Here is an 18,185-nt window from a genome sequence, read left to right as displayed (position 1 = left end):
GAAACTTTAATGGATATAACAACTTCCATCTCATAATATTACTAAATATCAGAATTACATTGGATTATTAAATGTTTTTTGATAATTTGAAATGTAAACGAGCGTCTCTTGTCTGAAAGTAAATTTTCAGTCCTGCAGAAGCTTCTTTCAACGTCTACTGATGTTTTAAGTGCGTACTTGAAAAAGACGGTCTCACTTACTGACAATTTTTCGTCAATTTGAAAAGATTTTGCTTCACCTGTTAATATTCTATAGATTTTCTTCATTGTTTGGAGCCAGTGTAATAATGAATATTGATGGAAAATTGGAAAAACTTTAAGAAATGCATTAAAATGCAAAATACGCCCCAAAATTTAAAGAAAAATGCCCTATAAATCTAAAAAAATGCTCTAAAAGACAAAAATTGTAAATGTCATCAAAATCCGGGCCTTAATAATTACTTCCTTTAAAATGGTAGTATAGTATGTAATAATACAACACCTAACCGAGTTTGAAAATTATAGCTTAATAATAATTAGCGATATGGGCCTTATATATATACAGTATATGAGCAATAATTTCTCTATTTTAACACCATTATATGCACTTAAAAAATTTGAACTTGCATATTATGCACTTTTTGGTCCCCCTAATTTGATTATAATTATTTCCTTTAGCACTGTAATATAGTATGTTATAATATAATACCTGGCTGAGTTTTAAAATTATAGGTTATTTTTAAGTGCATGAAATAAAATTACAGTCTTCATTCATTCAAAAGAAGAAAAAGATTACTACTTTAACGTGGCAAGTAATTTATAAATACCTCACTTAAAAAAATAAAAAAAACGCACTTAGAGTTTATAATCATTTAAACACTGTTACATTTCTCATTGAAAACTCAATTCAACTAATTGAAAAAAATTTATTAAATTTGATAAAAAGAATAAAATGGATTTAACAATAAATGTTTAGAAGAAAATGGTGCTGGTATCTCTTATTGTTTCAAACACTTTTGATCAGATATAAGAAGTTATTTTTAATATTATTTGGACCACCAAAAAATAAGTAAAAAAATAGTGTTTAAATTTTTTCACCTCTAATTAGTGAATTTATACTGTAATATTGATATTTTTCGAACCTGACTTTCTTAAATAAAAAAAAAAAATTAAAGCTAGTAAACATACTAAAAATTGTCTCGAATTCGCTTCCACTTTTAAAATGTTTTTCATGCATTTTCAGAATTAGGTCTTTAAGCAATACGTTTTCTTAATAAGTGTTGAAAGATTTTGATTGTAAGGCAAACAAACCATTCAATATAATTTTTTTTTTTAAAAATTTGAATTTTTAAAAATATGCATGTATAAATAGTTTGTTTTAATACTCAATATATTATCTGTTTTGCACTTAACTGAATAAATAACAAAAGGACAATTGTTTTGTAATTGTTTTTTATTAATCTCATACTTTAATTTTTTTTTCTTTCTCTGCATTTCATGAATTGCTGTAAAGGTTTCAAATCTTTATATTAAGTTTAAATTTTAAGATTAAATTAATTATAAAATTAAAAAATTTCTTCTCTGTTAAGATAGTTGGTTTCTTTAAGACATTTTATAATTTTTTTAAAATAAACAAAGCATATTCCTATTTATAAAAGTATTTTCTTAAAATATCTTTTAAAACATATTTTATATTTTTTAAAAACCTCTTTTTTTTTAGAATAGTATCATTCACCCACATTTAATAAATACTTTTATAACTAATGAAAAAAATAAGGTTCAAAATCGTCAGATAATTTGATTTTAGGAAAGCAAAAAAATCCGGGAATTGTCAGGGAATGATATAAATTTCTGCCAAAGCATAGAAAAATCTTTCCAAAACCCTGGAAAATAATCAGTTCTAAACAGTATGGTATAATAAGTAGCCAATGAGGTTCAAAGTAAATACGATAAACATCTATTTTTATAGTTCCATGTGAAAAATGTGCTACAACATGGTACAATTTTCTTAAATTAATTTAAATTAGAATATTACTTCAAACTTCTTAATAAGAATAATCTTATTTTCATTATAATAAACTTTTTTCTTAAAATAAAGCTTTTTGTATTTATTAATATTGATTCTTAATGAGAAATAAGATCTATAATGAGACTACTTTACTAATCCTATTTTCCCGTTTTTGTGCAAAATCTATTATTTATCTTTTTCTTAATTTATTATTTTGAGTTTCTATTTTTATATCATTGTTTATTCTAAAATATACCTGTTATGCCTTCACCTGTAGTGCCTGAAAGTGTATACATGACATATTTTCGATAAAAACTTTCATTGTTTAATGAATATATATATATACAGTGGAGCATCGTTTATACGATGATCACTTATACGACGTTTACATTTATACGACGTTTTAGTGTGGTCCCAAATCATTCCTATTCATTTTAATGTAAAAATATATCGTTTATACGACGCACAGAATCGGTTATACGTCGGTTTTTAGATTTTGTTCACGTTTATTTAATTTTTTATTTTTTCTTGTGTATTTTAAAAAAGGGCGGAATTTGCCAACATGAATGATACAGAAAAGGGTGCCAACAAGAATGCTTGGATGACGACCGTAATTTTTACTAGATGACTGAAAAAACTAGACAATGTTATGAAGAGGCAAAAACGAAAAATTTTGCTATTCATCGACCAATGTCCAGCGCACCCATCGATACTAATTATTTTGGAAAATGTAAAAGCTCTCTTTTTTCCTGCAAATTGCACAAGTGCGCTTCAGCCATTAGATTTGGCCGTGATTAGAAATCTAAAATTGCATCATAGAAAGCAGTAAGTTCAACTCGCTATTCAAAGCATTGTAGAGACTAATAGCAAGAAAATATAATTAAAGGTAACATACATTCAAATTGCTCACTGCAATTTTTCTTCTTTGGTTATTTGTTTGTTTTGCTTTGTCTAATTTAGAAATTTATGTAAATCAACACGTTAAACATTAAAATTAACTGAAAACAGAGTTAGTTTCAGTTTTAGAAGTAAAAATCGATTATACGACGTTATCGTTTATACGACGTTTTTCGGTGGTCCATTCGGCGTCGTATAAACGATGCTCCACTGTATATATATGTGGGTCTGGTTCATTTCACCGACAGACGTAAAAATAGTCATTTGAAAAAAAGAATTCTTACATGACACTTTTCTTACTTTGTCAACAATATACCAACTTTGAAATGATAATTTGTAAAATTAACTAATCTCACTGCTCGAACAATATTCCAGCACCAACGTATGATGGCGCACTGCCGGCAACAAGAACAAACATTAATTAACAAGTAAAAAGAGACCAAATCGGGACTACCAAATAAGCGAGTTCTTCCTAAATCTAGCAACCATGTCACCTTTTTTTTTTTTTAAACAATACATCTATTAATAACTAAAACAAATTTTCACTTCAAACTCACCAGAATTACTTAATATTATAATATCTTATGAAATTCTGCAGATTTGAGCTCAAAAATTGTATAGTTAGGTTCTTTAAATAAAAACAAGTATCTGTTTGATCTGTACAATTATCTGTATCGCAGAATAAGCAGTGGTAAGCAGCTGTATACTTTTTAACCGGATGTAGAGCACGTCAAGAGCTCAAGATGTTTACATTTGTATTGAAAACACCATCCATTCTTCTTTATTAACTCAGCCTTTTGTTGGTCACGACCTACTTTAGAATATTTTACCATTCTGTTCCTCCAATTGTTTACTTTTAGTGTTTTGAAATCCCCAATAATGCCCACCTTAGTTTGGGACTGTCTCTGAATCCATTCTCCATTTGTAGATTGTCCAATGAATTTGATGCCATTTACTTTAATGTGGTTTACAATATTAGCTTCTTTGTACAAGCAGTGTTGTAACGTACCATGATGGTCACTGATATTCCTTTAATAATGGCCATTGATATTCTGATATTGATCCAAAATCCTTTTCAAAACTTTCAGTGCCAGCTAGTTAATTTTTATGAGATTTAGATATTGCAGAGGTCTCTGATCAATGTGTGGACAAAGGTCAAGTGATGATTTTCGTTTTAATAATTTTGATAAGAATGTTGAAAATGTCATGGTCTATCGCCATAGCAAGTGTTAGGAAATCAAAATGTCCAAAATAAAGAACAAAAGCACAGAAACAAAATCAACAATTAAATTTATTACTCATAAAATTTTTCAACACAATGATCAAACTCTCATTCAATCCATTAAATCTATTAAAAGATAAACATTCCACATATCAAATTAGTAAATGAATTGTGGCAGTGATTAAATGAAGAAAATAATACAAATTCAATTAGAAATGAACTACACTGTCTTTAACAAGACACATACAATGTGAATAAATTAATACTTTAAACAGTGTTCCTTGAATCATGATTTAACCATCTAATTTAGAAAGCAAAAAAATACTGATTTAAATCAAATATTTTTTAGATAAATAATATTTTTAAACTGCAATTGAAAAAAAATAGTTAAAAAATTTTTAATTGGTTTTTATTGTCTTAAAACATGCTGCTGAGTTAGATTCAATTAGCAAAATTTCATAAGAAAAAAAAAACATGTGAAATTTATTTTTTGATTTTTAATATGTTAATGATACATTTCTATTACATTTTAATGAATCAATTTTTAAAGTAGCAATATAGTTTGAGATGTTTTTTAACGATATATTTTTAGTTAAATTTCAATTACGATTATAGAAGTTTACTGATTAAAAACTAAGATTTTTGAAGCATCTTTGAAAAATTTTTGATTTACATAAAAAAAAATTAAATAAATTGTTCAAATCGAAAAAAAAAGGACATTAAAGAAAGAGAAATTAAAATATACCCTTTAAAACAAATTTGTATTGTACATAAACATAAATAGGAATTCAGTGTCTTTCATAAAAACTTCTATGAAAAAACCCTCATATGGCAGATTAACACAAATGCTTAAGTGTGGTCCATAATGGACTGTTTCTATTAAAGGGTGACGTTTTTCTATACTATGATCTTAAAAATATTGTAATAAACCGATATTGAGTCCAAGACAATTTGATTGAAACAAAAGTTATTATTTAACCCTTCATAAGATCTTTGCAAACCCACCAACTTTATTAATATATTAAATGTGGATGGGAAGCTATATTCCCACTTCGGCCATCTGCTGATAACTTCAGAAAATGAAGGTCCATATTTACATAAATGTGGGTAACAGTAAGGATTAGCCAGAGGTTAGGAAAAAGAGACCAATAAAGGCGAAGTAGTTTTAAAAATGTATCAACTTTTTAACTGAATTATATTGTCCATGAAATTAAATTTACAAAATATAGTACAGAACCCGTTATCCGGAAATCAGAAAACCAAAAAACCGGAACGAAATTCGATAAATTTTCCCGCAATTTTAAAAAAGAAAAAAATTTTCCTCTTAAGATTTTAGGATTTTTCTTTCTTTTTTGAAAGATTTTTAACCTTACTATCATTTTGGAAATAATTATTAGTGTATTACTTCATCATTTTTTCTTCTTTTTAAGATTATTTCCAAATATTTATTTTTTTTAGTTGGGTTTAACAATAAAAAAAACGGCTTTTTGTAGCGATTCAGAAAACCGGAAGTATCAGTTATCCGGAATAGCGATGGTCCCGCTCGTTCCGGATAATCGGTTCCCTACTGTACTATTTTTTGGTATTGGTGCTTTTTTAACCGAAGAAAACATCGTGTGCTGTTTTATAAAAATGATAAAATGGAACTTTTCAAGGTGTAATAAATATACGATTGATCCTTAAGAGGACGCCATACCTTTGAAGGAAATTATCTTTCTCCTCCATTACTAATTTAAAAGAAAGAAAAAGTGAGTTCAGGCAAACCTAGAGTAAGTCATGAAGTTTCAATTGCTGAAAAAAGTACTTAAAAATATTAAAATACAAACAATTTATTAGAAGAGAACTTCTCTGTTGTGTAATCCTAAGTTATCATCTCATATTTTATTTTCATTTGTATATTTTAATATTTTCTTTTCAGTATTTGAAACTTCATGGCTTACTCTAGGTTTGTCTGAACTCACTTTTTCTGTACTTTAAATTTCAAATTAGTAATGAAGGAGAAAGAGAATTTGCGAGGAAAACTTTTTTCGTAGTAGGCAGGGCATCTGCTGCATTTTAGATTTTCAAATTTATGACTTTTCATGATTTTCCATGACTAATTCCAAGAATTTTTTTGTGACTTAACGAAGTTGCTATTTTCTCCAATAAAAACTCAACAATAAATTATAAAAAGCATTATAATAACATTATTCGAAATAGGCATAACCAAAACTATTATACTCTTTATCTTCATATTTAGAGATTTTAAACTTAAAAAACAGAGTAAGGAAAGAGTTGAAACAATAAAATAGCTGAAAAAAATACAAAAGCAAAAAAAAAAAAATTTCTGCAGAATTATATTCTAAAGATACTTTTCTTGTTCGTCAGAAAGGAAAGAAATACTCCCGATTTTTCTGTTCATTTCAGAATGAAAAAAATTCGCCAATAACTGGTTTGCTTCAACTAGAATTTCAAATTTATAAAATTAAAAAAAAAATAATAATAAAAATTCTTAAATCACAGAAGAGAGTTTAAAGGATAATTTGCTCTAGAAATGATATTTTTTCTTTCATTTTTTGAAAAAACACTATAATTTTTAAAGAACATGATAAAATCATTTTATATTCAAATAAAATATGACTGAGTGGTGATTTTGTTAGAAATTCAGATATTTGGAACAGGATGAAATTGGGGGGAGGGAGATTCCATTATAAAAATGATATTTTTCGGAGATCTAAATCCATGACTTTCCATGATTATTTTTAAAAAATAATAAAAATCATGACATTTAATGACAAATTTTGTTCAATACCGAAATTCATGACTTTCCATGATTTTTCATGACTTTCCAGGTGCGCGGATACCCTGAGCATGGCATCCTTTAAAGTTTGTCTCTCATTGCTAATGAGGCATCCTGTGTATTTGTAAAGAGAAATATTGTCTCATAAATTCAAGGAACACGGCTAAAGAAATTCAGTTAATGAATTAAAATAAGTGATTTTTTAAAGATACAAAAAAATACGCATGTCTTTAGTGAATGTACAAACGCAGTTGAAAATCTTGCTAGCATTAATTCCTGAAAAAGAAAACAGTTCATTACTTAACTATAAGCAATTCAATACATCATTTTAAATCGAATACTTTAAAATAGAAAATGAAAAGAAGTTCAAAAAAAGTTAGAGTCAAAAGAATAAATGACCATGATCACTCCTTTAAAAGGTTAAAGCCTTTCATTTTGGCTCAATTGCGGTAATAGCCATAAGCTTTATATCACATGTCAAAATCTCAGTTTTTTATTTTATATTTCATAACAGCCATTGAACAGCCGACCCAATTTTTGGGTTTACGACTACTAACGTTCAACTACGTAGCCTTGTCATTTTGAACCCAATCCAGAAGACAAGGTAACTCCTGGATGGGAGAAATTTGCCTTCGTGGAGGACTTTTTTGATGGAACTAACCCGCATTTGCTTTACATGGTAAGGTAGACCACAAGAACCTCCCATGATCCGTCTACCCCTGATAATATTTCATGTCAGCACTATGGTTGGTGCAAGCCAGATGCAGAATTCGTATCCACTGGGATTCTTACCCAGTTCACTTCATTAGAAGGCGAACGCTCTATTCCCTGAGCCATAGTGGCTCAAATTCACAGTTTAAGAAGCACATGTAACATAAGAAAACGTACATTCTCTTAATAAACGCTGCTTTAAAAATAAAAAAGATTTGAAACTTCAAGCCATCAGTTAGAACATTTTTAAATTTTATGGAATGGAAAATAGCGTAACAGCTTTTTGATTAAAACAGATCACATTTTACTAAAATAAGAAAACTGGTGCAAGTTATACCAGTTTCTAGAGATTTAAAGAATCCTGCCTTAAGATACAGGTACAATATGTAATGATGAGTGTTTTGGTCTTTAAGTTAGAGTTTTTTATTGTTATTTTTGCCACATCTCTGGAATCAATCAAAATCTGCACACAATTGTGAAACTCCTTCAGAGCTGATCTAATGAAAAATTAATTTTGCAAAACAATACATTCCTATTATGTACTTAAAGAATTTCTATACCGTGATAGCAGAGAAGTTGTACTAGTCTTAAATTATTAATCTTATCTTCTTATTAGTAATTTTTACTTTTCATTCGTATTCTTACTTTACTTGAGGAGAAAAATGAATCTTCAGTTCTGACAAGGTCAGAAGAAGCTCAAGGAAAAAATTAACAATTCAATAATAATCAGTATTTTTTTAAGCGTGTGTTTCAACTTCTACAAGCATTGACGCCGCTCTAAAAATATTTCAAGACTGATTTTATTCATACTTTTTTTTAAACCAATTATCATGAACTAGTTTAATATAGCTGAAACATCTTCCTTAAATATCCCATAGATTGCACATTGAGTGGTCACAATTTTTTAAAAGGCAAAAATAAGAAACAAAATTCTCTGTAGTTTCCCAGTTTCTAAAGAGAAACTCAAAATTCCCTGTAATCTCCCTATGATATTAGGTTATTTTTAAATTCCCTGTATTTACCAGGTTTACCTGTTTTCCCTGTGGAAAGGCAACACTGACAATACAGATTTCTAAGCATTTAATAAAATATTAACGAAGAAAAAAAACGTAAAATGGACTTTACTTAACGTAACCTTACCGTAAAATGAACTTTACTGAATGTAACCTTACCGTAAAATGAACCTTACTTACCATAAAATGAAATGTATGCATACCTTTTAATGACAGTAGCTGCATTTTGGATGACACCTGACACCATTTACCATGCATTTGCAGCCTCCACTGGTATCTCCTTTTCCCTATTTATTAGAATAAAAATACTTTACACAGTTTTCATTTAAAAATAAATACCACTCATAAATAAAAGATTTGCAGGTAGCAGAATTTACATAACAAATCTACAGCACTATTTTCATATCCCATAAACCATTGTCTGATATCTCAAGGCAATGATAATTACTGTAAAAATTCAGCTTAATCTAGCATACAAGCACCAAAACTCAAAAATATAAGGTCCTTAAAAATTATACACCAAAACTTCATATTGTGCAAATTTAATGTGAATGTTATACAATGATACAAGAAAAAAAATGGAATAAATCCCAAACCAAATAAAAGAAAAAAAACTCTTAAGATCTTGGAGATGTTCTCTCAAATCAGCTCTTAAATTTTTATTAGAAACAAGTTTAAAGATGTTTTTTTAAAAAAAGAGTCTGTCTCAACAATCTGTTTGATGACTTTTTAAAAATAAAAATTGAGATGAAAAAATAAATCTTCAGGTGATTTGTTGCATTTTAGCTGGTGTGATTAATTGTGCGTTACACCGATGCCTTCCTATTTAAGTTAAAAGTTTCCACCCACCAGTTAGTGTAAAAAATTATAATTAAAAATAGAAAATTTTATATTACACAATGACTACACCGTTTAGCATGCATTTGCAACTACCTTTACACTATTGAATATCAAATATAACATGATTTACATTTCCTACATCAAATACAATTGGCAAATATAGAATTTAGGGCAAAGGCGACAAGTTTCTTCCATAGGAGTAAAGAACTGAGGAGGAAAAAAACATTGAAGAAATAAAAACCACCTTATAAGAAATATCAAATATTATATGATTTACATTTTTACCACTACAAATAAAATTGGTAAATATAGAGTGTTGGGCAAAGATGACAAGTTTCTTCCATAGGGGTAAAGAACTGAGGAAAAGAAAACATTGGAGGAAACCCCCCCCCCAGGAAGAAATAAGATTCTTCCAATCCATGTGGAAAAATTAAAAGAAACTTTTTTTTTTCAAAAAAAAGAGATAACATCAAATATTCTTACTGATTAACTATTAAATTTTCTGACTTAATTATAAACAAATGAAAACTAAAAAGTATAAATTAGAAATGAATTCCCCAAGTTAAAATAACTAGTATTTTATGGAAAAGAGTACGGTGAAAAATAATTTTATAATGACATAACTTTTAAAATATTAATTTAAATTTTATTAATACAATTTAAAATCACACTTCACTTGCTTAACATAAACACTGCTAAAAATCACACACGTTTTAAATCAAATGCTGTTAAATATGAATACTGCCATACAATCAGAAAAAAAATGTAAGTGCTTCGTAAAAGTGGTTTGATAACTATTTCCTTTCTAATGATAATACTAATAACACAAAAATAAATTTATATGAAACTAATAAAACAAAATTCATTTTAGAAAAAAATAATTGCGATCACTAGTTCACCATACAAAAATGCTAAATACCTTAATTTTGAATTTTTTGTTGCTTACATTGATTTTTTAATTTCATGGCAGAATACTCATACCAACTCCTAAATAAAATGATAAGATTTAATATGAAAATTGCTACCTTAAAAAAACAACTTTGTGGCAGAATATTAAATTTAATTTGCTTAAATTTAAATTATTTTTATGGTATACTTATTTCAAAACAATCGTATTGGTTATTTTTAGTTTCCATAAGCTTCTTATTTTTCAGTTTCTATCAGTGTTTCGGAAGAAATAGGACGTACATCTCTGGTTTCAGGAAACAAAATTTAGAAATAAATTTATAAATAATTATAGGAAATTTGTGCTCTACTGGCAACTCCAGTGAGGAGGAAGATTTTAATGCAGAACAGTAAATTCATGGAGAAAATTCTTCACAGTTGAGAATGAAGTTTCAAATATAAAATATGTGGAAAGTAAAAACGGTATACAGACAACAATAAAGTAATGCGGAACTCATGAGATGCTAAAAAAATAATATTCTAAAAAATATGAATAAAGAATAATGAAAGGAACTGAAAAGAGAACTCCAATGCAAAATAAAAAAGAATGTTGGGTTTCACGTAAAATCTAGCAGTATTTTTAGATCACAAAGTACCAAGAAAAGGAGGGGTTTTTTTTAAAAAAAAAGGACTGCTTGATTTTTTAAAAAAAACGACAAAATAGTTTCTGGCAAATAAAAAAAGTAAAGTTATTTTTTAAAAAAAATTAAACTTATGAAAATTTAATCTAAATTTTTTCTTAATTTATGGTAGAGGAACTATTCAACTAATTAATTTAAATTGAAAAAAAATTATTCATTAAAAAAATTTTTTTTTTTTTAATTTGCTCAAGTGGTTCCAAAGATGTGAGAATATGCAAAAATGTAAAATTAACATGAAAATCAGATTTTACTTCGAATAAACTTTTAGAATCTGCACTTATTATTCAAAATACATAGCTGCAAACATGGATAAGAAAAATACCAGTAGATTTTACAAAATAATAAAAATTTAATGACAATTTTGCATAGTGTACGAAGTATTTTACACATAGTAAATTTTTACAGATTTTTATAGTCAACAAAACAGGAAAACTGTTATTTTTTCGGATTATCATTGACATTAAATAAATATATCTTAAATGGTATGCATTATGTTTACTCATAACTTTGAATAGTAATAGGCATTTCATTCATCAAAGATAGTTGAAATATTTTTTAATTAGTTAAAAAAGTGAGTTCTGAATAAAAAATAAACTGAACATTTTAGAACAATAAAAAAAAGTGAAACTGATTTCTATAAATAAAGCTTGCTTCATTATGTATTAGTAATACATAATCAAACAAGCAAAAATCTGAGCAAAAATTCTATTTCAATAGGGAGTTTTTTTTTGGAAAACTTACTCAATTTTAGGGAATTTTCAAAATGTACAAAAACCAAGAGAATTTTTATTAAAACAGTAGACCAGGAGAATTTGGTAAAATCCAATATTCTACTGGAAAATCCAGTAGAGTTGGCAGTTAAGAAAGAAGTAAGTCCTCAAATCATTAGATAAAAGGTTATTTCGGCTATTACATTTTTTCCTTGTGCACACAAGTAATGAAAAAAAAGACTGTTTAGTTGCAAGTTTTAAATAAACTTTTGCATAATTAATAAATATCAAAATTTTTAGGATGAATTATAAATAAAAAATATACTGACTCCTGGACCCCAGCGAGGACCTTTAGTCACCCAGCAAACTTCCGTGTGACACATTGAGCATTTCAACCAATCACAGCCCCATTTCTTCATGAGAATAACTTGGCACTGAGGACATTCCATCGCTTCTCCACTTTGCACCATATTCTAATTTAAATATAAAAATTATTCAATTATCATTTCAGTAAACTTGAATTTAAGCACATGGTAATAGAAAACCTTTTAGAAAGTTGGCTTAAAGCTATTTGAAAACTAAATGTATCAATTTTGAAAAAACTGCTTTAAAATTTAAAAAATACAAAAAAAATATTTCACTCTGCTTGGAATTAGATTCAGAAGTTAGCGCATTTTTAATATTGTCTAATAATTTATCAATGAGGTTAACTTAAAAAACCTCATTAATATCAGAGTTACAAACTTTGCATAATATTTTGAATACAGAATTAAAATGTTGCAAAAATAACTGCAAAATTACAATAAAAAAATCAGCTAAGAAATTTTTGATTTAATTTTAAAAAACTTTAAAAAAATTGGACAAATTTTAAAATATAATGAAAAAATAAAGTTTTCGTGGTTTTCTTCTCTATGTAACACAAATCCTCAGTGGTAAAAATTCATGGGTTAGAGTCCCCCAGCCATTAGGCTAACCGTGGGAGGTTTTTGTGGTTATCCATCCTGTGTAAGGTAAATCCTCAGTGGTAGACGGATCATGGGTTAGAGTCCCCTTGCTGTCAGGCTAACTGTGGCAGGTTTTCCTCTCCATGTAATGCAAATGCGGATTAGTTCCATCAAAAAGTCCTCCATGAAAGCAAATCTCTCCCCATAGGTGTTCCCTTGTCTTCAGGATTGGATTCAAAATTACAAGGCTACAGCGTTGAACGTTTGTAGTCGTAAACCCAAAAATTGAGTTGGCTGTTCAACTATTGCTATAAAATAAAAGTAATAATAAAATAAAAATCATAAATTTTCAATGAGAATGTAAAAATACCTGTAAATATTCTTTAGTTTTCTTTGCTTCCTCATTAGTATCACAGCTAAAAGCAACAAAGTCCTGATATTGCTTACAGTTTCTACCTTCATGTATGGCAGCACATGTCAGACAATTTGTCTTTTTGCAAACAGGACAAACAAATGTGTTGACATTGTCTTCAAAAAGGCACCAACCGGGGCAGTCGGGCGTTTTACAGTGAAAACTATCAAGGGCTTGACTTTCAGCCAGAGCCATACTTCTCTGAAGGTGTTTCTCATATATTTCTGGTGTGACCAACTAAAAATTAGTGCAATAAAAACTTTGTAAAATAATTAAAAACTAAACAAAAACTCTACAAAAAAAAGTTTGATAAAAAGTTTGGCTAACTCCAAACTCTTTAACTCTAATGAAAACTTCACAAGGTCTCAACGTTTCTGTATAAAGATTTTGAAAAAGCTTTAGAACAGCATCTATTTCGACTGTTTAAATTTAGACTAAATGTAGAGTCACAGAGAAGTTCATACTTTAAAACGTAAACTTAAGAATTTTTTTATGTAAAAAAAAATCTATTAAGTATAAGGCAATGCAAAAACTAGGATTACCTTTTCTGGTACACACTGTGAAAAAAGGAAGATAAAGAAATGTGAGGGTGTTTGATGAAAACACCAAGGTGCAAGATGTAGAAATGTATGCACGATGTATAAATGAATCTACTGTTATTTAGAGTTTAGATACTGGGAAAAGGTTCTTGTTTATAGAACCAAAACTATAGTACCATTTTCGTACTTTCATTTTGGCTTTATTCATGTTTCTTTACTCTACATGGCACAAAGGCAGGGTGCATAATATTATCAGAGCTTTTCACAGTTTTTTTTTTCTGTTTAATATTTCTGTTTAATATTTCTCTATAAATTTTTATATAAACAATGATTTTTTTCAAAAGTAAAGTTTGTATATTGTTCAAATTCTCTGATAATTTTTTCTTTAACAAAGAAAAAGAGTAATTTGCTTTTCCACAATTCTTGTATAAACTAGCATAGGTGTTAAAAATAATAGAAATCAAGACAAATTGAATAGAAATCAAGACAAATTGAAAAAGTAATAACTTTTAAAACTAAATTTAAGATCTTATAAGTTTAAGGAAATGGAACTACTAAATTTACAATTTTTTTGTGTTGTATTAAATACATCAGTAAATATTCTTAGTATTTTGGACAGTAAGTTGATATGTCATAAGAAAATATGTAAAAAGAAACTTTAAGAAGGAATATTTTATTAATTAAATGTTGATTTACTTTTCCATCTGGCTTGCAATTTATTAACCAAATTTTGTATTTTTAACTGAACAACAAGATTTAACATTAGTTTAACAACAATTTTGACGCATTTTTTTCCCTCATTAGACCAAAAATTTCCCCAGGGTCACACAATCGGACATATTCTGCACCTCTTGCATAATCTATGTCCAATCCCATTTCCGGACATTTATTTATAATATAATAACCCTACATATAATAACCCTATTTATTATATTTTTAATTGCCGATCACTGGTTTTGTGGTTACTGTAGTGGACTACGGAGTCAGTGGTTGGGGGTTTGAATCCCACCTGGCATGAATGTAACTTTCTCTCTCTCTCTCTGTGCTCAGTGTAATTGTGTGCATGTAACCTACCCTGTAAACGAGTTTGTGGTTGTATGACATCAGCGACGCTGTGGCCCAGCCACAATTGCCCACTGGGTAACGATAAGAGAAAAGCAATTCTGCCATTTCTGAGGCCAATGGTAAATAGACCCAAGTGCCCGCCATTAAAAAAAAAACATATTTTTAATTTGAAAATTGGTTTTTATTAATCCAGGGGTGATTGTGAGCCCAATTCAAAAATCCTGAAAATTTCTTGAGTAAAATCAATAATGACGAATTTCAAAAAATTCATGTCTTCATAAATTTAAATCACTGATATTTTAACAACATGAAATTCTAAATAAATTATAAGCAGCATAATTTAAATGAATAATGATGTATAAGTTTACTTTTATCTCTAATCACATTCATTATTCTACTAGAAAAAATATTTACATATGAAAGAGATGTCAACTATAAATTCTAGTTCTAATATTTGTAAATAATTTATACAACTTTTTTTAGACATAAATATGAGCGATGATTTCTTGAAACTTTTTCAACTTGGATTTCCAGAAATTTCTGGATCGCGGTTTGCGAGAAATCAGGAAATACGGATTTTCTCGGAGCACAATCATCATCATCTCTGTTAATCTAACTATTTCATGAAATTCCACAGTAATGCTCATTAAATAATAAATTTAAGAGAGTGATAAATAACATTTTACTGACACATTTAATTTCTCGTTCCTGAAGATGACTTTCACAGGAGTACTCATCATTTCGAAAGGGACATTTTATTTGAGCTGTATCTGAATACTGTATTGAACCAGCAAGGCATTCTCTATAAAAGATAGAAAAACAAATTTGTTTCACAATTGTATTTCTAATTTTTCTTATAAAAATTAGCAACACATATTTGCAAAATCTAAAAGAATAATATTAGCAAATAATGACTTTTTAATTATTATTACTTATTGTAAATTAATTTTTACAAATCTTCCAATAAAAAGCTGATAACCAATAAATACAGACGAATAACCAACCAACAAGTTTTATTAATGCTTATAATAAATAAGCGCAGGATTTCTAAATTCATGACCATAAATCGATAATGTAAATAATGTTTTTAACTGACTTTCCTTTTCATAGAAAGAATTATTTCCTAAAAAGGTTAAATTTTTTAACCATGTATATAACTGGTTTTTAAATTTAGAACAATCAAATTTTAATTAAAATAAAAGATGTTGGATCAAAAGTTCTTCAAATCAATTTTTAATTGTATTCATAAGAAAATGGGATATTCTAGACAGGGTGCGCAGCCAAACATTTTAACAAAAAATAAGCACCTTTTAAGTACTTCTTAAGCACTCAAAAAATATTTTTAAGCACTATATATACTAACAAAACACAAAATAATTTTCAATGACTTTACATGATCATGATAAAACAATTCATTTCTGACAAAGAACTCTTTTCTTGATTATATTAACTACCATAAAATGAGCGAGAAATTTTTCGATTCCATTTCAAATGAAGCCTGAAATTGAGAATATCTTGCAAAATACAGCAGAGTTGCACATAAGAGTGCAATATTTACAATGAACCCTAAGCCATCATGGCTCTTTACACAAATATAGTCAAATAAAAGATAACACTAAAAACATGGCAAATCTTAAAAAAAATTTTAAGCTGTGATATTAATTTTCTTAAATTTGTTTTAGACTCAGAACCTGTTAGAATTATTAAATTACAGAAAACTTAAATGAATTGCAAAATTAACCCTACATTTTAACACAAAAATAAAACTTCCTAAAATATTAAGCTTGTTCACACATCACCTTGTAAGCAAAATATAAACGGAGGAATACACCGGAAGTTCTCCAAATTTATTCCAGTTTTAAGAAACTTGTTATAGTTTACATTCAGTCAAAAGGAGGAATACACCGGATATTCTCTAAATTTCTTCCAGTTTAAAGAAGCTTGTTATAGTTTGCATTCAGTCAACCATCCATAGTCAGTAAGTCTAGCAGTCTAAATTATTTTTGTTAAAAAAGAAAACTCAGAACCAGTCTCAAGTTGTTTAAAGCAATGATTTTTTATTTATAGTTATACCAAAAAAATTTTTACAGCTGCCTGAATTTTCTCCGAACTTTGTACATGCGATCGGATAGATTCTGCACCCCAGTTAAAAACTACTGACATGAATCACATTAGTTTGCTATTAATGTTAAAAATGAGAGTTGTCATACTTGCAAAAGCTATGCAAACAGTCTTGAAGAATAACACCTTCACCATTTGCCACATTCATCATACAGATTGGGCATTCAAAGGACTCCACATTCGAAACCAGGTCGACATCATCTAATGCAACGAGTGTGCGGTAGTCATTCTTTTTCTCAAAATCTGCTTCCCAAGCTTTGTGAAATTCAGATTTCTAAAAATGATTACAATTAAATACCTTAAAAAAACTGTAAAAACTTTTAGTTATGTTATTTCATTTGTCTTCCTTTTTTAACAAAAAGAAAAAGGTGCTTTATTATTAGGATTCATTTTGCAAGAAACAATATAGTTTATCATGAAACCGCTGCCTTTTAAAATATCTGTTTTGAGATTTTACAAACCGGAATATCTACACTTACGAGAAAAAAGTTTGATTTTACAAATACACTAAAAGGTAAATTGATTGCTACATTTATATTTCACTTTTACTCAATCTACATTTTAACTGAACCTTAGCTACTTTTTTTTATAATTTACAGAAGGATTTTAAAATATTAGCATACTGTTTCAGCAATTCCGTTTATGTGCATCAAATAAACAAAAAATTTTTGTGAGAATGTAAAAAAAATAATTAGTTCAGACTCGTCCTCTGGATTGTTAAATTCTCGATCCCGAAAAAAGGCTTCAGCAGTTTTAAGTAAGCTCAATTAAACTTAAAAATATAGACAATAAAAAAATAATTCTGCTACTAAAAAAATATGAACAATAAGAACAGAATACGTAAGGATGAATAAAAAATAATAGAATGCTGCAATTGAAGAATATTAAGTCAAGTGTGCTAAGTGCAAAGTTTGAAAACAGTTTTAAAAAAAAGTCTCGTAAATTTAAATATCCTGGGTCCTGTAGTTCCCATAGCAGAATCGATGTAATTTTATACTTTCAATTTTTTTTGTGTGTGAAGTTTGTCAGCAGCATATTTGTTTAAACAAAATAGTCTGTTAGTAATACACTGGTTATCATAAATTAAGGAAAAATCACAAAAATAGCGATAACTCTTTCAAAAGTAAGCCAAACCGTGCAAAATTTGCATATGTTGTCCACTAAGAGTAGCTGAGTAAAATTGCAATATGCAAATTAGTGGCGCTGCACTCGGCTTACGTCATCTGCCTGGAGCATAAAAGTCCAAGTTTGAGAGAAAGCACACAAATTTTACTGTGATTGCGACATTGAAAATCTGAGATAGCCAATTCGTAATAATGACCTCTAGGCATCATTTGCCTGAAGAACTACGATGGAGAGC

The 18,185-nt window shown here is 28.3% G+C and overlaps 1 protein-coding gene across 3 annotated transcripts in view; it reads right to left on the bottom strand.

The window, feature by feature from the left end:
• Window positions 1-6,644: 6,644 nt before the first annotated feature.
• LOC107450011 (uncharacterized) overlaps window positions 6,645-18,185 on the bottom strand; it is a 34,707-nt gene continuing 23,166 nt past the window's right edge. For all 3 annotated transcript variants that reach the window (XM_043043549.2, XM_043043550.2, XM_016065713.3), the window contains 6 exons: window positions 16,915-17,099; window positions 15,395-15,506; window positions 13,059-13,337; window positions 12,074-12,217; window positions 8,812-8,895; window positions 6,645-7,160 (listed from right to left, as the gene is read on the bottom strand). In XM_043043549.2, coding sequence (XP_042899483.1) covers window positions 8,815-8,895; window positions 12,074-12,217; window positions 13,059-13,337; window positions 15,395-15,506; window positions 16,915-17,099 — 801 coding nt within the window. In that variant the 3' untranslated portion in view covers window positions 6,645-7,160; window positions 8,812-8,814. The remainder of the gene's footprint in view (window positions 7,161-8,811; window positions 8,896-12,073; window positions 12,218-13,058; window positions 13,338-15,394; window positions 15,507-16,914; window positions 17,100-18,185) is intronic.

Source organism: Parasteatoda tepidariorum, chromosome 6 (assembly GCF_043381705.1).
Source record: "Parasteatoda tepidariorum isolate YZ-2023 chromosome 6, CAS_Ptep_4.0, whole genome shotgun sequence".
Lineage (NCBI taxonomy): Eukaryota > Metazoa > Arthropoda > Arachnida > Araneae > Theridiidae > Parasteatoda > Parasteatoda tepidariorum.
This window is presented reverse-complemented; position numbering and strand designations above follow the sequence as displayed.